The sequence below is a fragment of the Drosophila grimshawi genome, unplaced genomic scaffold (assembly GCF_018153295.1).
Source record: "Drosophila grimshawi isolate 15287-2541.00 unplaced genomic scaffold, ASM1815329v1 contig_311, whole genome shotgun sequence".
NCBI lineage: Eukaryota > Metazoa > Arthropoda > Insecta > Diptera > Drosophilidae > Drosophila > Drosophila grimshawi.
This window is the reverse complement of record NW_025063098.1, coordinates 24,891,739-24,913,501: the sequence shown is the minus strand read 5'-3', so window position 1 is coordinate 24,913,501 and position 21,763 is coordinate 24,891,739. Positions and strand designations below refer to the sequence as shown.

Below are 21,763 nucleotides of genomic sequence, written 5' to 3'. Positions count from 1 at the left end.
CAAACACAAACACTACAACAGTCCTAGTCATCTGGCGCATGTTTTTTTTATTTTTTTTTTCAATTTCCCAAATAGCTTTCATTGCTGCATGCAAGAACCCAAGTGGCCCAATTCTGAGTCTGTGTGTGTAATTAGAAATATCAACAGCACTTAAATTTGATGACGATTAGAAGACCAAAGTTTGTAACTCTGTGGCTTGAGGTCAGCTCACTCGCTTGTTCTCTTCTCTCAGTGCTTTGCTCAATTCTCAAGACAGCCGTTTAGTATTTGTTTTCTGGCTTTTCAGCTTTGGTTTTAGTTACCAACTTGTCTGACCAGTTGCTTAAGTTAAGTGTGCCTTAGCCAGAGCAAACTGTCCCTTCAATAATTGGATGGCTTTCAAGTGAGCAGTGAAATCAAATGTGAGGCTCTTTATTTTCTTTACAGACAAGATTTTAAACACACTTCCATATGCCCTGACAAAGCAAAACATGGGCGTTATAGAATTGTATATTAAATAAGCCAGAACAAAGCTGGCTTAAGCATTTATTAAATGCCAAGAACTTAGTCCTCAGGCAGCAGTTATATGACAGCAATAATTCCTGAACAACCGACAGCCCATTTAAACTCCATCAAGATACAAGTGCCTGTTTCCAGTTTCCCAGCTCGCAGCTCCACAGTCATAAGTATCAAAAACACATTTGCGAGCATTACGTAAATTGTACAAGATGAGAAACTGGAACTGGATGTAATTGGAGAGAAAGAGAGAAGGAAGTGGCATCAAAAGAAATGCGCATTTAGCAGAAATGAGCTGCGTTTTTGGGAAAATTAACTTTCAACAACATGTGTTGAAATGCATTTATCTTCTGGACTCATAACGACTATTATCCCCCCGTTCACCCTTCCCTACACTTACATACACATTCCTTGCGCCAACCGGACACGAAAACTTCTCTTAACAACTGCACAAAAAGGTGGAAATTAATTTTAGCCTGGAGGACAGCGAAGGAAAACGGTTCGTAGGAAAACCTGCCAAATTGTACTAAATGAGCGCCAGCTGAAATTAAAAAATGCGAAATAGACTGAAAAAACAAGGCAGAATACTCCCTGAGTCGAGGGGCAGTTGTGCCAAGAGCCTGGACTAAGTGGCTTCGCATTATGATTGCATCATTTGGGGCTAATTTGCATTTAAATACTTGGCTCTGTTATTGTTCGAGTGCAGCCTGGAAACTTTGCCACCACTTTGTGTGTGTTGCAACTACAGCCGAGACGTCAGCGAGCCTCACCGACAGTTGGTTGGTGATAGGGATGGAGGGAGGCAGGGAGGTGGAGGATTTGGGGAATCGTAGAAGTAATGCCAAGTCAAGGGTATCATAAGATTGTCGGGCACTCGCAATTGTAGTCGCCGGACAATTTCAGCCTTAGTTAATGCGCTTGAATAATGAATGCAGTGCTCGACTAGCGTTTGCTTTTAGACGGCCCGGAGTTCACCTTACATGTAGCGGCACACCACTCCCTCCAAGCCCGTACCTCGCCCTTTGTGCCGAGCAGATAACAATGTACAAACTGGCGCCATCTCGCGTTCATTATTTAGGTGCCGTCCGGAGCAGAACTCGGGACTTGCAAGTGGCGGCCATCTGGCAGCAAAAAGCATTAAGATTTATTGAAACGACGACCCTTTTTTTATAATTTCTTCCTTTAGCCTTTACCCAATTGATGAACATCATATAACGAATGGTAGATACATATTTTGTTGACCAGCCAGAAGAGCCAGTCTTGCTGAAGAGCTGAGGACTGCATTATTAAAATTCGTAATGAAAAAAAAAATGTTTAATCAGATCTCGTTCCGCCAATAAAATTGATACCAAATTTTTAGAGGCTTTGATTTGTGGCACATATTTTAGTACAGTGTGGTAAATTAACTTTATAACAATCGAAGGATTAAAAAAGAACTTAATGTTTTTCTATAGTATGAACTTTATGGAAGATGATGCAGAGCCGCTGGATGATTTTACGGACTAAGGATAAATAAGCAAATACTGACAGGGTACTCCAAAATCTATCACTTTTGATAGCAGCATGTTGCCATTTATATATAAGTTTCTTTATTTTTGGCTCCAACAACTCTTTGGCGTTGAGACTGCCATCGTGAATGTGCTTCGTCGAGCCCCCATCCCCGTTTGGCAGCGAACATTGCACTTTTAATAACTTGCATAAAAGTTTTATGTATTCCCCTTGCATGTTGAGGGGGAAGTTTGCGTGTGTTTGGCACTTGAAAAGTTTGAAGCGAGCCCGCGAGCATTGCGTACCGCTTAGGGTAGGGTATGCAAAACAAAATCACTGGAAAAATAATCGCATCAAGTATTTAAAGTGACATTAAAAATATTGAAAAACTCGATAAATACTTGTTAAGTCTGTCTGCAGGCAATGCTGCTGGCCCCGCTGCTGTTGCTGCTTCACTTTCTGCTGCTGATTATCAAAGAATAGGTGTATGGGGAGGGGCTGTGTGCAATGTGGCGAATAGGTGTCCTTGCAATTTGTTAGCTGGCTTTAAATAGTTGCTCAGGTCCAATAAACTTCCCAACTCATGAACTGGTAAATTATTGAAATAGTTCAATGTATTCCATAGATTCCTATAAATAGGAATAAGATGACTCAATCATTTTCGAGCTATGTGAATAATAATGCATTTTGTCGAAATGCTTAGCTACTTTAGGAAAGTCTTTAAAGAAAAAAAATCTATTTTTTAACAATTATTTCTATGGCATGATAGAGTAAAGAAGTCAGAGCACCTTTCGTTCAAGTAAACAGACAGATCTATGACTCTTACTACATACATAATTCATATCCATAATCAATTCATAATATCCCAAACCAGAGCGTACTCAAGGAACTGTCACAAATTCGGTTGCACCAAAAGTAAACTGCATTTATTTGCTAAATAGTTGAACATGATTTTCTCGTTCACTGCACACAAGTTCTCCAAGTCAAATGCGGCAGTTTTCACTGCCATCGTCTGAAGCACTTCAATGTCTGATGTCAGGTGCTTAGGGGATGCATAGCTATGCATTTTGGGTCGCTGTCAATACAGATGCAGATACTATTTACCGTTGTCGTTCAAATTCAATTCATTAATTGAATTCAGTACCCAATCACTTACGAACGGAGCTCACTAGATGCGAGTAAAAGTCATTTACACATTAATTTGTCAATTTGCACGTACATTTGTATCGTTCCCCCAGCTTACCACACCCGCCACTCACATGCAACAGGCAACATTGATATGCCAAAATGTGGCAATGGTTTGCACGTAAAGGAGACAGCGAAGCCAGAATAGAAGCTGTGAGTTTCTGCGGGAGTTACACAGGTGTATCGATGCCGACATTAGCTAGATACTTGCTTTCCCTGCTGCCAATTGATTTGACAATTTACCAAACAAAACGGAAATACTCACAAACCGATGCGGTTCATTGGCTCGAGCAATTACACATCGATTGAGTTGGACAACACATGAGTACATTTGAAGGTAGTGACGGGACTGATTGAGTCCCGATTAGTTGACAGACAGCATAGCTAATGTAGCGAAGAGTCTAATAACGCAATTGCACAAAATAATAGACAAGCAGAGCATACACTTTAATTAAGAGGAAATGTATTCCTATATGCCAAATTACAGCGAGATAACGACAGATTTCTGTGGCACGATCCAACAGGACATTCGTAAGGCCACGTATCAGGGGCATATGTGGAAGGAGGTACAGGAGCAGTGGCCAGCACATCTCAACATTGCATATTCAAAGTTGTGAGAGAGCTGTAGTAAGAATGTCCTAAATGGCCCTGAAAATTGAATACTCTTCCTTCAGAAATATATTTCTTAATAATAGAATATATGTGTAATAAAAAAAAACATCGTTTCGACAATTCAAAATTCGCTACTCCAGATCTGCACCTGCGTAAGTCCTTTGCGATTTGACAGCTGTAGATTCTGAAGAGTATTCCAAAGCCGCTGATAGTAAATTAAAAGTTGATTGACTATCTTACAAAACTTACTACAAGGTATCTAACAGTCAATCACATACTTAACTACAGCAACAGCTAGCTTCTGTAAACTTTCAACAGATAATATATCTATCTTTAGATAGTTATCGATAAAAGGAAACATTGCGACATTTTTCAACTTATCATTTGCTATCTACGAGCACCTAAGTAATTAATATTTACACAGATGACTGAGAACTATTTAACTAATGATACTTTAATTTTATTCTCGAGTTCTTTGGCCCAAAATGTGCGCCTCTTTAGCTCAGAGGCAGAGCACTGGTCTTGTAAACCAGCGGTCGTGAGTTCAATTCTCACAGGAGGCATATAATTTTTATTTATCATTATAAATAATTTTATATACCTTTGAACCTTACACATTTGGTGAAAAAATTTTATTTTATGGTATTTTTCAAAATATTTGATAGTTTTTAAAATGAAAAAGATAGATGTAATTGGAAGTTAGAGGCAAATGAGTTCAGTCGTCCAGTTTCTTGAAAAAATAGCTGAGAGTTCGCATTGCAAGTGCAACACTTGAAACAGCAACCCAAAAAAGTTCCTATCGACCCAATAAACCATCTAATTTTTGACTTACAGCCAATTTTGAACAGAATAAAAAAATCAGGAAGCGAAGAGAAAAAATGTCTTTGGTAAGACATGACAAGTCAATTGACAGACAGCAACAATTTGATGCTGTTAAGAATGCGCTTAAGGCGATGCAAGTGACTGGGTGCAACAATTTATGATGCCGAATGCCGACGGTGCACCAAGCACCTCCACTCTCAACCACTCTCAACCATTGCACCGCAGCAGCAGATGTAGCGCCCCAAGCAGACAAGCATACAGCATTCTTTGCCACACACACACACACACATACTCACGGGCACAGGGAGACAGCCATAGAACGTCGAGTAAAGGTCCTGCCGTAACGTCCATATTCACAGTTCATAAAATTGGAGCAGTCAATGGGGCGGGGGCGGGGGCGGGGCGCTGCGAGGCGGGGCAGATCGTACATCTCAACAAATCGAAATAAAAATTTATGTGCACATGTTTGAATTTATTGCCCATCTTTGACGCACACACACACACATCGACAAGCAGATACGCATATGTCGAGGCATGCGATAGCTCCTTTCGCACCAGGATTCAGATTCGGGCTACTACACGGCCCTGCTGTGATTGCGTGTGTAAATGTTATTCAATCAAATGTGAATTCATATGAACGATTGCCTTTCACTCATAAACATTTTATTTACCTTTAATTTCGTGCCAAGCGCCTTTTGTGACGCCCCATGATTTAATGTTATTTTTCGCATCTCCTTTGCAAACTCTCCCCTGTCTCGCATAAAATCCTCCCTGCTTAAAATGTGTCTGAATTGTTGGACTGCTGCTCACGCAATTGTTGAATTAAACTCGAACGATTTTTATGACTATATAAAATGTTTTTATGCCGCCACTTTTCCGCCCGTTGTCCCTGGGCCATAGGCCTATATGGGCGGCACTCGAATGATATGTGGGGATCCCTGCGTCGGCTTATTGACGCAAAGCGCCAATTTCTGTTTACCCAGCGACGAATTGTATCTGCACATATGAACTTGAAAGTATTTAGTCATAAATAAACACAATGTGAATTTTCGGGGCTATTTTTATGGAATTTTACATCTTTTTTATTTATATATGGCAAAAAGAATGCGCAACGTTAATCAAATCTGGTGTCACAATTGTTTTTTGGGTGCCGATGCTCATATTAAATAAGATATTTATGCATTTAGAATGGGCAACGGTTTCAGGTCTAGCACATTTTATATTTGATAATAAAAGTAATAAATTTCTTATCTTAAAGTAAGTACATATTAATTGAACTCAGGTCAGTTGTGTAGCTGATACTGTTGACTTAATGGAATGGATAGCCCAGCCAGCTATAGAATTTTGCAACCACAAGTATCTACCCGATTAAATCAAGCATTTGCATGAAGACGTGCTCTTATATACTTAAGTATCGCAGCCATTAAAATCTCTGTGCAGTATTTTTGAACTACACACACACTACAAGAAAAGCCATAGATTTGCCTCGAAATTTCCATTGCAGACAAGTTTTTACTTGGAGTAATCTGGCAATTCAATGATGCAATTGAATAGCTTTGGTTTCGGTTTCCTTTTTGGCTCACATTTTCCATGATTCTACTTTTATGTATTATTTCGTATTTTTCATATTTTTTATATTTATTTTTGTAATATTTTTAGCTAATTTTGGGGCTGACGAAAAAGTGGTTGGAGCGCACCTTTATTTAAATACCACAACTAAAAGTTTTCTCAAGATATTTGCAAACATCTGTTTCCTGGTTGCCTGCACACCTCCCTTGCCACCCCCTTGGCACAACCAGCATTAAAAATCACGAAGCAGTTTGGGGAACGCAAACCAAATGCGGCGCCAGCTGCAACGAAAATCGCTGATGATGAAGTTCCGATGCGGTCTCCAAGAGATTTGTTCAGCGACTATTATTTGAAATTGAGGGTATAAGCTGGAATACGAATATGAGAAGTTTAATGATTCAGAAAGTTATTTATCACAAAGAATTTTGCACTTATGGAGCATTCATTTCTTTTTTATTTATTTGATGTGGACTACGCTTTTTAGAAAAGCTTTAAAAAATACAAAGTAAATATAAACTTTCAAATTACAATTAAGTATTGCCAATATATACTGATTATCTTCTCTAGTTCTAATATTCGATCAGCATTGCTACAAAAAGAAAATTTAGTGTACTTTTAAAGTCGACTAACTTGATATCCATTTTGCTACAATTACCATTTACTTGAAGCATATATATACAATTTTCTATTTAGTTGGCTGCCGAACGCGACTGCTGCTGTTGTTCGTTTGTGCGATTCACGGTTTTTTCTTTAGCCATTTTTCCTGTAATTTTGTCACAGTGTACATTGAGACTGACAGCAGCGAGTCCTTGAGGCTTGCCATGCTTCCTGGCTAACTAGCCGGGCTACTATGTATTTTTGGTCTGCTTAGGTTTGAGCTCAGCTCACTGATTTTCTCTGTTCTGTCTGTCGTTGTATCCGTCCGTCCGTCCGTCCGTCCGTCTGACCGTCTGTCTGTTTGTCTGTCCAAACGCAACTTATTCTTGCATTTTAGTCCGCTGCTGTCCCACCTTTTGCTGCTCGGTGTGTTATTATGCTACTAGTTTTTCCTTTTCCATTTTCTAGTTCTGTGTATTTTCTTCTTTTTTTTTGCAGTAACTTTTTCTGTAGCCTGCACACAAGTTTTTCATTTGTAATTCAAGATGTCAGTCAGTTGGGAGAACCAAAACTTAATTAAAGTTCCGCACTTTTCCTGTGCCCAGGCGAGTGCAGCACTGCAGCTTTTATGTATGTATTTAGCCAGAATTGAAACGCCCACCACACACACACACTATCCAATTTATCCGTCTGTCTGCCTGTCTCTTATATAGCTGCATTTTCTTTTCATTTTTTTCTATTTTAGGGTAGGAGGCGGGCCGGTTTTTTGGGGGGGTTTTATCTTTCAGCTGCACCTGCTGCACACGGTTGAGGGATGCGATTTCCACGGATGGCATTCGCTTTAGCTGGCAGGCACTTCCATCCCGCCTTGGCCAGAGCACTTATTACATACATGTGCTTATTTTATACTTTTCACTTCTAATTTGGTTTTATGTTCATTGCTTATAAGCCACGAACAGATTTCAACTTGTTGAATTAACTGAAAAACACAAAGCGAACAATGCCATCCAGTCGACTTCTCACATCGCGTATGTGTGTTCTCGGAATAAATATGTCGGCCACTAGTTGGCACAGTTTTCTCAGCAAACCTCCATATCAATTTCACTTGGAATCTGACCAGATGAAACATCACATTTAATTAGCCAAAAAAAAAAACAGACACAGAAACAGCTGAGCACTGGACGAGGTCCCAAGGACAACGGCGGCCATCCTTGTTCATTAGTTATGCATTGAGTTTTTGGGCATCCTTATGCAGGAGCTGATGTCAACGCCAGAGCAACTTGATAACTCATATAATTAGCATATGAAGAAAACTGATTCCATCACAGTCCTTGTGCTTTTCAATGGATGTCTGGAGTTCGTTGCCAGGCAGTCATGAGGAAAATTTATTAAATTGGCCAACACCTCTCTCTCTCTCTCTCTCTCTCTATCTATCTATCTATCTCTCTCTCTTTATCCATCTGAGTCTGTTTCTCTCTGTGGCACCTGTTCATGCAAATGCATTTATATTTAATTAAATTGCTCATACGTAGGCGTACCTCCTGTGGCTAGGACTTTTCCTGGCTCAAGTCAAAGAATGCACACAGCATTTATGCAGATGGCTAAGCAAATTACATGCAATGCTACAATTAATTCAATTCAATCAACGAAATTTTTCAGTTTTACAAATTGTTGGCAAGAAATTGTTGTGAAGTAAATAAAACTTGCATTTCGAAAACAAAAAAAAAAAAAGTTAAATTCAAGTCACATGAGTAGAAAGTACAGATTTAAAGTTACTTTTAATATGCATAAGAAAAACTCGTATTTGTTTTAAATATTTTCATTTAAATTAGTCGAAGTATGTTGAAAATTTATTATTTCCCATTTATATTTATTATTCATCATAATAATCATAACAATTGAAATGAATATTGTTTTCATAATAATCATAACAATTGAAATGAATATTGTTTTCATAAGTATCAAGTAAGAAACTAGAAGAAAAACATTTATTTGTTCTTTAAAATATTATTTGGATTATAATGTTCCATATTAATATTGCTTTTACGTATTGCTAACAAGTATCCGCAGCATAAGCCAGAATATTCAACTGTCGCCGTCGATATTTCTGTCCCAGTTGTGTGGGAAACACTCGGTGCATTTCTATTAGACACCCCTTCCCTCCGTCGCACAAGGTGAGTGTAATAGTGGGGAAGCGCCAATGTCAAGGCCATTGTCACCCAAGGTGGTTGAGGGATAAGTGGGGGAAGGTCAGGGGGAAATACCGAAACACAAAATGCCAAATAGAAAGAACTATAAAATAATCCACTCGCTCGCCGAGAGCAAACACTGCCAGCGACATTCCCCCAGGGGCGGTGCTGAGCGAGAATGGAGGACAGACGAGGGGAGGAAGGGGTTCAATTGGTCTGTTGGTGGGTGGCAAGGGGTCGATAACTAAATCAGTTAAGAGAACTGCTGGCCATTGCCATTGTGGCTGCATTGGCGTCCGGCCGAAGTCGAGACGCGTCTGGTCCACACTACCCGCTTTCTCTCGGTCTCCCTCTCTCTCTCTCTCTCTCTTTTACTCTCTTTCTCTCTCTCTATCTCTCTATATGCACATTTCTTGTGTTTTGTTTATTGTGCTTTGCATTTTGTTGTGGTTTGTTGATTCATTTCGTGTTGATCTTGCTTGTGAAATTATATTTATTCATTTTACATTTCGCTTCTGCGTCGGGCGCTTATTAGTTGCAATTTGCTTGCGGGAAAAGTTGCTCGCCAAACAAGTTGAACAAATTTAATACTTAAGCACAAAGGAAGTTGTGAAAATGGGTAAAAATAAAGGCGGTGGTGGTGGTGGTGGTGGCGGAGGTGGTTCTGGTGGCGGCGGCGGCAATGTAAGCAATATTTGTGTTATGCAACTCGCGTTTTAATTGTGAGTGTAAAAATGTGATCAGTTTAGATATAGATACGATCTGATAGATTACTAAACAAAGACATAAAATACATTAGTTATTTATATGCGTATACAGGGAAGGTGAATCATGAATCCTGAAAACTTTCAACCAATTTGAATATATATTTTTGTATCCTTATTGAATCTCTGTATTATTCCGGATCTTAGAGCATTTTTAAAACAATATGCAAACATGTAATTTAGTACAGACATATTCTAAAGCATGTGAGTAATGTGCATCATAAAATTTTCCCTCTGATACGCATTATACAGCCTTGTGTTGCCCTCTGATAGATAAAGAGCACAAAAGAGACGGATCGAGAAATGCGGCAAACAGAAGTAGTCATTCAACAATAATTCTATGCAATTAATTCGACCATTATAGATATATGCATTATTCGGTAGAAAATAGCTCTTAAATACAATTTCACAATTTTATTATACCTTCCATTTATTTATCTCTAGCACAAAGTGTATCTTTAAATAAACTTATTTCTTGACAAACAATAAAGTGAACTTTTCGTATAATATTCCAATAAAACTGCCGGATTTCATAACTGTTGATTAAAACAATAATTATTATAATAATATAATACTAATAGATATGCGCACTTGGAGAGGTTCAGCAAGAAACCATTTACCATTTATAGCACCAGGAAATGCATGCAGAAATGCTGATTGCTCAAATGCTTTCCATAAGTCTTTATAATTATTTGCACTTTTACGTTTTGCGTTTTACGTTTTCCGTTTATGAAATGTAATTCCTTTTACACCTTTTGTCTACAGAAAAAAGGCGGTGCCGGCGGCGCTGGAGGTGGTGGTGGCAGTGGCGGTGGTAAAAATAAACCAGCTGCTGCCGCTGCTGAGAAAGGTGGCGCCAAGAAGGGACAAGACCAAAAGCCAGCCAGCAGCGCCAGCAAGAAAGGAGGCAAAAAATAGCATAGCAATTGCAATGACATCAAACCGCATTAAATTACAATTTTAGCATAAATATGCAACTATATTTTAAGGTTAACAATGAGATATTAAATAACGCGATACTCTCAATGCGAACGTCTTTAGAAGTTCTATATATAGTTGTATTGCGATATTTGGTATGGTTTGCCTTTGAGTCCAGCACTTGGAACAGAGCAGTTAAAACAAACACAGTCGACAGGATTCAGTGGCAATAGATGCAGTGGTTCCATGGCTTCATGCTTGACTGAGCGCGATGATGCGCATTTCATACACTTCTCTGTGGTTCCCCGTCTGCTTTCGGTCATTGCGCATAGTTGTGGCTCTAACGGAACCAATCCTGGGACATGCCAAAGAATGTGGCGGCGCTCGACTTGGATTTGTTGGCATCGGCTTTGCGTGTTTGCGACTTACGCGTTGGCGTCGTCGTCGTCGTCGTCGCTGTTGTGGCCTAATGGGCGAGAGATATGTGTGTTATTAATTAAGTGGTAATTTCAGTGATTAATCTATTAATTTGGGGCGGCGAACAGTGCGAGATTTATGGGCAACAGCAATAAACATGGACATACATAATTAGAGCTCAATTTATTTATTTTGGCTGGCAGGCTCGCGGCTAATTGCTAAAGCATGCGACTAACTGCGCGCAAATAACCAACAAAGTCATCGACTATAAATTAACATTTGCTTAACGATTTGATTTCAATAATGGAGCGATTCATCAATTAGCATTTAAGGTACTCGAACACACACAGACACTCCTCTGCAGAGGTAGGTGTTTGCTGGCTACTCAGTTGCAAGTTGGTTGGTTTCAGTTGCGGTTTTTGGTTTTTGGCTTTTGGTTTTTGGTAACTGAAGGCAAACTTTTGGCCAAGCACTTGCAAAAGGTAGAAACAGCAAGTGAGCCTGTGGCTGCTGCAGGTAATTATAATTTATTTTATGGCATTTTTTTTTTTGTATATTTATTGTTAATTGGGACACGAAAAGGCTGCTTCAGTTTCAAGTGCTTACTAATTAAAATGAGCTCTGAATTCTGTACATATTGCCGCAAGTACTCAATTATATGCATATCATTCAAATTAAAACCAATTTATTAGGAAAATATATATGGACAACTAAAATTGAGAAAAAAAAAGAAGCGAATAAAATGTTGACCAAGTAAAAATGCAAACACACAAAGCGACTGGTTGGTTGGTTTCTTGGCTAAACACAGTGTTAAGCATAAGCAGTTCAAAGCAGTGCAATGCAAGCAGCTTCCATATCTAGGGTTGTCAGGCCGCTTTCACAATACATCGATATTAATATTAAAAATAGTTGTTTCAAAAAAATTAGGACACTTTATAATTAGCACTTAGCAAGCAGAAAGTTAGCTAGAATTGAAATACAAATGTTCAACTTGCATGCAAATGAATACAAAAAGAACAAACAGCTTCATTTGCCTACCCTAAAAGGAAGAAACGATGATGAAGTACGAAAACAAAACTACAATTCAAAAAGAGCCTATAAAAGAAATTTAAGATTGAATAATAACTTCATGGTAGAATAACAATGCATATTCTTATTGATATAGTTGTTATAAGTCAGATAGATTTTGACTATGGTACAAATCTATCAGCAATATAATATAGATACTTGAATTTCTTTCTTTTTCTTTTCAACTTAAGCATCAAGATAATCTCTAAAGAATATGCATTTCATATATATATATTGTGTTAAAAAACAAAACCAAAAACTTACCTTATCGGAATCCAATGCAAGGTTCTTGCAATCAGCGCTTGTTGTTGTTGTTGCCGCCTGAGGCATGACAATGGGCAGCAGGGGAAACCACAGCGACGTGGAGCCCGAGGAGCTTAGGCAGAGCACATTGGGATCTGCCTCATGGGAGAGAGCGCTTCCACCTGCTGCCGCCGTCGCCGCATCGCCCTGTGGCACGATCATCGGTGGCGGCGTAAGGACACCAAATTCACTATGCAGCCGCGCCGTGGAGCGGGAGACGTGCGTCCGAATGTGCTCGGCGAACAGCTCAAAGTCGAAGGGATCGATGCAGTCGCGCAGGTTGCGCTGCAGCGTATGAAACTGTTCGTACATTGCGCGATCCTCGCTATTCACGCCAAACACGCGCTCCAGAAACTTGAGATCAAAGTACAACTGCAGTGCAATGTTCTGGCTGCTCTTTGTGCACTCCGAGGCTGCCAATTGCTCGTAATGGCAAAGAATTTGGGTGAGCAGTTTCTGGTTGAAGGCCTGCAGCACCTTGGGGGGCAACGTTTGCGGCACAGCGATATTCAGCGCTTCGATCAACTGATGCAAATACGTTTGCAGCGAAAGACGCGGCTGGCTGGGAATCCGTATCGTCGACTGCACATTCTGATCGTGCTCCTCGTCGCGCTGCTCGAGGATCTGCGTATGCCAGAGCTGTAATAGGGATGAATTAGAATTGCTAGGCATTGGAAAGTATTCCAAATTTATAAAGTGCTTACCGCAAAATCACGCAGCACAACATCGTGCGTGAGAACTGCAGGCAGCTGCTCCGCACAGCTGTGCGCGCCGAGCACATCATCGACAATGAGCAGCCAGAGCTGCAGTGTTTCTTGCTCGATCAGAGAACACAATCGCTGCCAGCACTGAGCGCCAACTGATGTCTGATTGCCCACCCATTGACGCCAGTTGGATGGCTGGGAGAAGCACAACTGTAAATTGGGACAGAGCTCGATCAAGGCGAGAGTATTGCGCAGTGCCTGCAGCAAGGCCTGTCGCTCCTTCAGACCCAGCGACTTTAGCTTTGTCAAATATTCCGTTAGCTGCTTGTGCGCCGTTTCGCGCAGGAAATTTGTGAGCGCAATTTTGTCCTCGATTCGCGACGTTTGATCTTCGAGGGTCGCATTCAGCTCGTGGACAATGGCACCCAGTTGGGCATTGAACTGCGCGCACAGCTCAATGGTGGCCACATCATAGCCCTTGGTGCGATTCGCCAGACGCTTGGGTTGATCGCCGAGCGCTGCAGCCAGACTCAGCGGCAGATCGTCGCTCTGCTCACGCCAAATCTGCAGCGGCGCTGGCTCTCTGCTTGACTGCACCAGACTAACCACCTGCTCGTATGTCTGCTGCATTGCAGCTGCCCAACTGTTCTTAATGATCTCACGCACGCGTGCATTGATCAACGGCATATAGTGCAGCCGATAGAAATCCAATTGCTCTGGCGCAATTTCAAACTGCTCCTCCAACGCTTTGTAGTGGCGTTTACCCGACTCGTTCGCTTCCAACGTGATGTCCTGTATGGTCTGCATGCTGCCGATCAGTGCAATGATCTGCTGCAGCTGCTTGGCCGCTAGCCCATCAATCTTGGCCAACCATTGACGCAACGCGTCGTGCAGCATCTGCTGCGTCAATTGGGGCGCCTGAAACTGTGGCCTATAACCACATATAATATCGGGCAGCAAATGCGCCAATTGCCGCTCCCCGCTGTCCATACGGCTAATGCTCGGCGGCGACGTCGGCGACATGCAATCGGTCAATCGTGTAAACAGCAGGCCATTTGCTAAAAATAAAACAAACAACAAATAAGCACCAAAATTTATGTTTGTCTTTCGATTTTCAATGGGACAGCAAACTCACTCATCAGACAGGTGTCGAAGAGCTCAATAGTGCCGCTAAGTATTTGCACGCTGGCCAGGATGCGCTCCTTGACGCGCCTTGGCTTGTCGACGGCTTTTTCGGCGCTGCTGCTCGGACTCTGCAGACAATTGACGTAGGCTGTGGCGCGCAGCTGGAGAAATGTTTGCAACACTTGCAACAAACTGCATTTGTCCAGCAGGAGAAGGCTAAGCATGCAATCGACAGCCATTTCGGCACTGAGCTCTTCCCGCTCCAGAACGCTGAGCACCGCCTGCTTTATGGTCAAGTGAAAGGGACGCAGTATTTCCCATTGCTTCAGTGCGACGGGTAGTTGCTGCATTAGCGCATTTTTGGCATCCAGCTGCAGGCCGGTACTAATGTGGCGGCTGAATGTGAATAGCTCGGTGGCGGCGTAGAACTGCTCCCGATCAATGTGCGTCCAGATGAGCTCGGGCAGGCTGCTTAGCAGCTTGGTCTGCACCATGGTGCTGTAATAGTTGCTCAGCTGCTTGCTGGCAGTACGCTGCTGGTGCAGCACCTCCGTTGCCGGCGTTGGCATCGTCCTGAAGCCCAGCAGCTGCTGTTCATTGAGGCTGCGACAATTGCCCTGGACGCAGTGCACCTGCTCAATGAGTGTGCCAGCGGATGCTTGCATCGCCGCTATGGTGTCGGCAGCCTTCAACAGATCCCGATAGCGTTCGCTGCAATATCATATAAAATAAGATTTCATTTGCAGTGCTGGCTGCCAATTTGCCACATCATTGAAATCAGTCATTACCCGACCATTGTGCGAAGTTCTTCGCGCTTGTTTTCGACCACCGTTTGGATTTTCTTCTGCACCGCATCGATCTCGGACACGCCGTGCTGCTCGAACAGCGTGTCCACATCTAATTGCAGTAAATCGGCGCTCATTTCAACTTTAATTGTAAACTTTTATTAATTCCTGCTGCTTGTTTATTGCCCTGCAGCCCGATACACTTCGATATATTGAGCCCATATGTGGTGGCCTGTCGATAGCTATCGTTTTACATGCGATATGTTAACGTGCACAGCTGATTAACGCACAATTGGTCGTAGTGGTTGGTGAACTGACTAAATGACGATGTTACTTTTATTTATTTAGAATTCTGTTTATCTATTTGTTTAATTTGAAATGCCTTTCATTATGCAGTTAGCAATCACAATGCGCTGTATTTCAGACGTGCCCTCATAGATTTCGGTGACCCGAGCATTACGATAGTACAGCTCAGCTGGCAAGTCTGTTGTATAACCCATACCGCCCAGAATCTGGATGCACTGATGCGCACAGAAGGTGGCCGTCTCAGAGGCATGCAGTTTGGCCATGGCCGCCTCCTTGGTAATGGACAGGCCGTTGTCCTTCAACCAGGCGGCCCGCCACGTGAGCAATCTGGCCGTCTCCACTCTCAGCGCCATATCCGCCAGCTTCTGCTGGATTAGTTGGAGGCGCGACAAGCGCTGCCCGAAGGCGACACGCTTATCCGCGTAGTCAACGGCCAGTTCGAGTGCCGCCTGTGCAATGCCCGTGGCCTGCGCGGCAATGCCAATGCGACCGCAATCCAGCGACTCCATGGCAATCCTAAAGCCATGCCCGGCACCACCCAGCACCTGGGACTGTGGTATGGCGACATCGTTGAGCACCAGCTGGCATGTGGAACTGGCTCGCATACCCAGTTTGTTCTCCCGCTTGGCTATTGTAAGACCGGGCACATCTTTGGCAGTCAGCAAAGCGGTGATTCCCTTATGTTTCAGCGACTTGTCTATGGTGGCAAAGACGAGCCCGCCACTCGCCTCCTTCGAATTGGAAATCCATGCCTTGGTCCCATTCAGTAGATAATCGCCGCTGCCATTCAGCTTGGCTGTGGTGCTCGCCGCACTGGCATCTGAGCCGCTACCTGGCTCCGAGAGGGCATAGAAGGCAATGTGCTGTCCTTGGGTGTAGGGCACGAGAAACTGTTGCTTCTGCTGGTCGGTGCCGCGCTGCTGCACTACACCCACATACATATTGTTGACGCCCATCAGAACGGAGACGGCAGCATCGCCGCGTGCCACCTCCTCCATGCCGATTGCATACGCCTGATAGTCCAGTCCAGCCCCACCTGCAAAGCGGTTACGGATCAGGGATAAGGTTCTCTCACAGGGGATCCACTGTGTGCTCACCGTACTCCTCCGACACGACCACAGACATGAGACCCATTTCGCCCAACTGACGCACTAGCTGCGCCGGAATCACTTCATTGCGATCGATTTGGCGCGCGTGCGGAACCAGTTCCGCATTCGCGAAATCCCGACATGTCTTCTGCAGTATCTGATGCGTTTCCGAGAGTGCGGCGACGCAAGCGATGCCTCTGTCTCTACCCCTGCCACTGTTCGTGGCCGTTCGTTGACCTTAAAAACACGCTTTGTTACAAAACAAAAAAACCTTGAAAATAATTCTCTTTTTTTACCCAGCGCCCATGCGCTTCTGCATAGCTTATGCATTGCTGTTGAGTGCGGAAATAGCCCTTATCGTCGACCGCTTGGCGAAAGGGTTCGTCGAGCACTGTTTGCCGTCACAGAAAGTAAACTTTATATGTAGAAATAAAGGTACTTGTCAACAAACAGTGGCGTCGTTGCTGGGGAACCAGATAAGCAGTTGGCAAGCAGTTGCCGGTGGAATGTACAAGCCACAAGCAGTTGATCTGTGCTGTATTTTTTAGCCTGGAAACAAACCAATTTGCTAATTGTCTATTTGATATGAAAATGTTTGTCACCTTTGACTGCTGATCAGCTATTTGAGCTATTAGCGGCGCCTCTGCGCTGCATACTTATGCAATATATATTGTTTCACTCTTTTGCATATGTATTATCTCTGTTGTGCCGTGGTGGCAAGGGTATGCCCAATTTGTTAAGCAAACTCAGGCAATTTACATTGCAAGACTTGAGTATTCGGCAAGCTTATAATCGCACATAACTTAAATGATAACTGATGGGCAGAAAGGTCAGGAATGGTAGAAATGGCAGAAATGGAAAGCGTTTCAACGTTTATTGTCATACCGCACCTGATGATTGTTTTGCATTGCAAATAAATGTCCGACTGAATATTGGTGTTTTCTATAGGCGCACACTTTTAACAGGGAATTGCAGATACCAACGTGTATTAACATAAATTATTGACTAGCAATTGTTTCTGCTTAAGTCAACGGTTAGCTATCAATTCTATTTCCGCACTTGGAAGTTCATTTCTGAAAATCAAATTCAATTTGAAATTTAGAGATGTGAAACTGAGTTTACAGTCAGTTTCAGTTAGCACAAGCGTAAAATACTTTCAATAGATGATTAAAAAATATATTTCTCATTCTGAACCCAGTTGGCCAACTGTATACTACAGCTTGTACATATTTCAATTGAGACAATCTGTAGCTTGAAAAGCACATCTCCAAAATTGTTTTTAACTGATTTTCTTTTTCTAAAACATTCTCAGACATATGCATTATCTCATTCAACACGCCAAGGTTCGCCAGCAGGCGATCAGTGTCCCCGATGGGCTCCCGGAGCTGCTGTCCGACATAACGCGTGAAGTGCTGCGCTGCCAGCCGACCAAGGACTGCCTCTGCCAGTTCATTATTGACTATCTGCACTCGGTGATCGTTGCTCGAGAGAAGGCCATGGGTGAGCTGTAAACGCGCATATTTATTAACTACCAAAGATCTGAGCAGCTTTGTCCCTGCAAAATACTGTTTAGCAATTTTCATAATCATTTTCTTTTTTTTTGTGATATTTGCAGTGGCCAAAAGTATTTTGGATCGCGCCTTGCGTCAAGTTGACAGCATTATATCGGATCTGTGCGTGTGTGATCTGTCCAAGGAGAAATCGGATGAGATGGCCCAGGTTATGGAGGATTGTTTCCGCAACTTCCTCGAGAAACGCCGCTGCAAGATGCATCGCGGCAAAGAGACAATCAAATTCTCTGATATCGATATGCTCGAGGAGCTCATAAAAAACTGCAATTTCTCTGAGCAGGAGCTAGACTCATCCCGTCCAGCCATCGAGAGCGCCTACAATCGTTTTGTGGACGCCTACATGACCGCTGCCAAAGATGCCCATGGCACCGAGGTGCTCTATCAATACTTTCGGGATCGTGAACTCATCCGCATCAGGGAGGAGTTGCAGAACAAGGCGGCCACCACCATACAGGCTGCCTTCCGCGGCTACCTTGTGCGCAACATGTTGTCGCAGCACGTTTGCGTCTGCACCTGTTTGCTGGTAATAATACTTTTCATACTTTGAGACCGAAGGTATCTTATCATATTGGTATTGTGCAATGTCCGTCATGCTGTTTGTCTGTCCGTCTGTCTGTTCGATATGGACTTTAAAAGTGGAACATTTACTGGTCTGTGCGCGCGTCAGACGAAGTGTAAAAATTTGAGTGCTACGCCCTAGTGGACGGCAAGGAAATCCATAAAAATCGATATTCGAAAATCGATAAAGCCTCATATCTCCCTCAATTTTTAAGCTTAAGTCACCACATTTGGTTAGCAGGTTGCTGGCAATGTCCTTCAAAGATCGGCATATGCCACACCCACCTTCGCCGCTCCCAGGTCTTGGATAGTTCTTCTTGGCTACACCCACCCTGTTCCTAGCTACCTAGCTCTTGTTGTACTTGTCGGACGAGTTTGACTGCATCATTCTTACTGGTTTAAATTAACACACTCTTAATATAATTTGAATCAACAATGCAGGACGAACAAAATGAAAACCTGATCAAACTTATGGACAAAGCTGCGAGAATCATACAGCGCTTCTTCCGTGCTGCTATGAACGTAAGTTGTGTCACATTAATATGATAAACTGTAATAGCTAATTATTTTTTTCTTTCAAGCGACATGACTTAAAAGCAGTAAGTTAACGAAAATCTATGATTCGCATTAGCAAAATTTATAATCGAAATTTGCATCTACCTAGATGGAAGATCCTTGCCAGGAAAAAGAAACTCCCTATTCCAAAAATGAGACTTCGTGGGATCCTGCCGTCGAAGCAGCACTTGCAGTAGACACTGCAGCCGGCACAGCTGCAACGCTGGCTCCATCTGAAGCTGCATTGGCTCCGGCTCAAGAGGAGAGCGCAGCCGAAACGGCACCGGATGCAGCTGCCACCGAAGAAGCGTCCGTTGGACCAGCCGTTGGTGCGGAGCCAGCTGCCGAGCCCGAGGAGCCCAAAGCAGAAGAAGCCGCAGAAGCTCCACCTGAGCCAGCAGTAGCACACGCTGAAGAAGCTGCACCACCGCCAGCTGAGGAGGCAGCACCACCACCAGAAGAAGCACCTTCTCCATCGGAAGAAGCACAACCAGCCGTGGAAGCACCACCAGCCGAAGAAGCACCGCCAGCCGAGGAAGCACAACAAGCCGAATAATGATGATCTGCCAGAATCTTATGTTTTAATATTTGTTAATCTCCAGTTGTCTAGATAATAGGGTTGCAGGGATTGCCCGTATTTAGCTTGTAAACTAGTTGCACGTGTAATTGTATGTTTAAATTGTCTAGTATTGTTGCCACAAATAAAAAGGCAGCTCCGCACAGACGCACAGATAACTTTGATATATCATACTTTGATCTCCGTGCAATGTCCGTCATGCTGTCTGTCCGTCTGTAAGAATGCAACTTTTTTCTAGGAACCGCCTTCAAAGATCGGCATTTTATGTTCTGTGGCACAGTTCTCAGATAGTTTTATTGCCAACATTTTCCTTTAAAGGGATTCTTTAATTTCTCAAAGCTGGCACAAGTACCACATAAATATATGTATTAAGCATATTCATAAGCGAGTAGAATGCATTCCGCAGGCCTAAGGGTATTCGCAGAAACTGATAAATATTTTATTCACATAATCTAATATCTTAGCTTTCATTAAACATCAACAAAATAGCGAACTAATTTTTATAAATGATCATATTTTACAAATCTTTAGGTCATATATATTTCAAATCTCTCAAAGCAGCTGAACTGTTTTGGTTGCCTCTTGTAAAAGTACTCGACAGCTGCCTTACGCGGTCGTCTCCACATGCTGCTGTATCCATTGCCTAAATGTCGACACTCTTGTATAGACATCGGGTACGATAAAAACACCGCATACCACCAGGCCATAAGACACCACTCCAACCTGTTTCAAACCATTGTTATTCCTAACAAGAGGACCACCAGAGTCACCCTAAATTAACATTAAAAAAAATGTTAGTATAACAATCTGATAAGAATCTTATTTTCTTACCGAACAAGCGCCCCGAAAGACACCCCTGGCACAAATCTCCGTTTCGGTGACATCTTCCATTCCCCGATTCCGACACTCCTGATTCGTAATAGTATTATAAGTCATGCGCTGAAGCGTATTCGGATAGTTGACACTATCCAGAATCGGAAGAGGCACAGGCAATCGCAGACCCCAACCGGTTAGGGTAACTGAAACACCACCGCCCACGAACTCCTCATCCGCATAATCAATGGCCGCCACGCTGACATCGTTGAAGACCAATGGTGGATCAATATTTAGCACGGCAATGTCACTGGTCACCAGCTCCTGGTAGTCGGGATGTATGGCATAGGACAACACTTGGGATCGAGAACCGCGCTGATCATCCAGGTTGCGTATGCCGGCCACAATGGACATGCGGGTCACATTGAAATCGGCGCAACAGTGAGCGGCTGTGAGTATGCGATCGGGCGCAATGATGGAGCCGCCACAATAGTGTCTGTATCCCTCGCTGGTAAGGTACTGCAGCGATACCTGGTACGGCACGTACTCCCCACTCGGCACATCCCCTCCGCCCACAATGCGAATGGGCGGAGTAATGTTGCTGGGCTGAAGTGCTGTTTGAGTATTAGGACACATATGTCTTTCACTCGGACTTTACTCCATCTACTCCTACTTCAACTTACAGTTGCAACGCGCCAGGACGCCAACCATTGACAGAGCTGTCATGCAAAGTAGTTGAATACGACCCATGTTTGTTTGGCTTGTGCCTCAGCTTTGGTTTAGACCTGAGCCTATATATAATTAGAGCTGACCTTCATTCGGACAAATTTACATATGTATCGCAAATATATTATTATTTTTTGCTTGGTACGCGACAGTTATGCCATTATATTTGAACTTCAAATTCCATTATTAATGAGCTTTCATGCTGGTAATTGGCATATGGCGCGTACTTCAAACTAACCCACTAAACTAAATTCGTTTGCTGATAACTTTCTGTTTGAGTGAATTACTGTGGAATAAATTAAGTTGGGTATCTTCAGCTGTTTAAACTGATAGAAAATATACGTTTGTAAGTAGTATATTTCGTGTGAGAAACTTAAATGATAATTGTATTCGTTATATAGATTATAAGCAACATTCTGTATTAAATATTTTTCTTACAATAAATGTTGATAAGTTTCAGCCTTGCTAAAGAAAACTTTAACAATCTTATTATTCAAGACTCTTATGAAATATAAATTTCAAGGAATG

At 42.7% G+C, this 21,763-nt stretch overlaps 4 protein-coding genes and 1 non-coding gene across 6 annotated transcripts; 2 read left to right on the top strand and 3 right to left on the bottom strand.

Moving 5' to 3' along the window:
* The first annotated feature begins 4,271 nt into the window (after positions 1 to 4,271).
* Positions 4,272 to 4,343, top strand: Trnat-ugu. The gene has a single exon. It is a non-coding gene; the product is annotated as a tRNA-Thr (tRNA).
* Positions 4,344 to 10,601: 6,258 nt separating this feature from the next.
* Positions 10,602 to 15,292, bottom strand: LOC6568611 (conserved oligomeric Golgi complex subunit 1). 2 transcript variants are annotated; one of them, XM_032740403.2, is made up of 6 exons: positions 15,045 to 15,292; positions 14,267 to 14,967; positions 13,132 to 14,189; positions 12,389 to 13,066; positions 12,095 to 12,151; positions 11,054 to 11,105 (listed from the first exon to the last, which is right to left on the bottom strand). In XM_032740403.2, exons 1-5 carry the CDS (start codon positions 15,176 to 15,178, stop codon positions 12,134 to 12,136), a joined length of 2,589 nt encoding a protein of 862 aa, XP_032596294.1. In that variant the 5' UTR covers positions 15,179 to 15,292; the 3' UTR covers positions 11,054 to 11,105; positions 12,095 to 12,133. The 2 variants fall into 2 exon arrangements, with proteins under 2 accessions (XP_001994564.1, XP_032596294.1); XM_001994528.3 differs by lacking the exon at positions 12,095 to 12,151 and having other exon boundaries at positions 10,602 to 11,105.
* A 54-nt stretch (positions 15,293 to 15,346) lies between these two features.
* On the bottom strand, positions 15,347 to 16,827 carry LOC6568364 (short-chain specific acyl-CoA dehydrogenase, mitochondrial). Its single transcript, XM_001994529.3, has 3 exons — positions 16,732 to 16,827; positions 16,445 to 16,672; positions 15,347 to 16,383 (listed from the first exon to the last, which is right to left on the bottom strand). Exons 1-3 carry the CDS (start codon positions 16,763 to 16,765, stop codon positions 15,410 to 15,412), a joined length of 1,236 nt encoding a protein of 411 aa, XP_001994565.2. The 5' UTR covers positions 16,766 to 16,827; the 3' UTR covers positions 15,347 to 15,409.
* Positions 16,828 to 17,672: 845 nt separating this feature from the next.
* LOC6568365 (tropomyosin-1, isoforms 33/34) lies at positions 17,673 to 20,231 on the top strand. The gene is made up of 5 exons (XM_001994530.3): positions 17,673 to 17,935; positions 18,051 to 18,529; positions 19,006 to 19,086; positions 19,146 to 19,163; positions 19,229 to 20,231. The coding sequence occupies exons 1-5, from the start codon at positions 17,752 to 17,754 to the stop codon at positions 19,673 to 19,675; spliced, it is 1,209 nt and encodes a 402-aa protein (XP_001994566.1). The 5' UTR covers positions 17,673 to 17,751; the 3' UTR covers positions 19,676 to 20,231.
* LOC6568366 (chymotrypsin-1) lies at positions 20,114 to 21,274 on the bottom strand. Its single transcript, XM_001994531.3, has 3 exons — positions 21,193 to 21,274; positions 20,528 to 21,123; positions 20,114 to 20,467 (listed from the first exon to the last, which is right to left on the bottom strand). Exons 1-3 carry the CDS (start codon positions 21,257 to 21,259, stop codon positions 20,303 to 20,305), a joined length of 828 nt encoding a protein of 275 aa, XP_001994567.1. The 5' UTR covers positions 21,260 to 21,274; the 3' UTR covers positions 20,114 to 20,302.
* Positions 21,275 to 21,763: the final 489 nt, after the last annotated feature.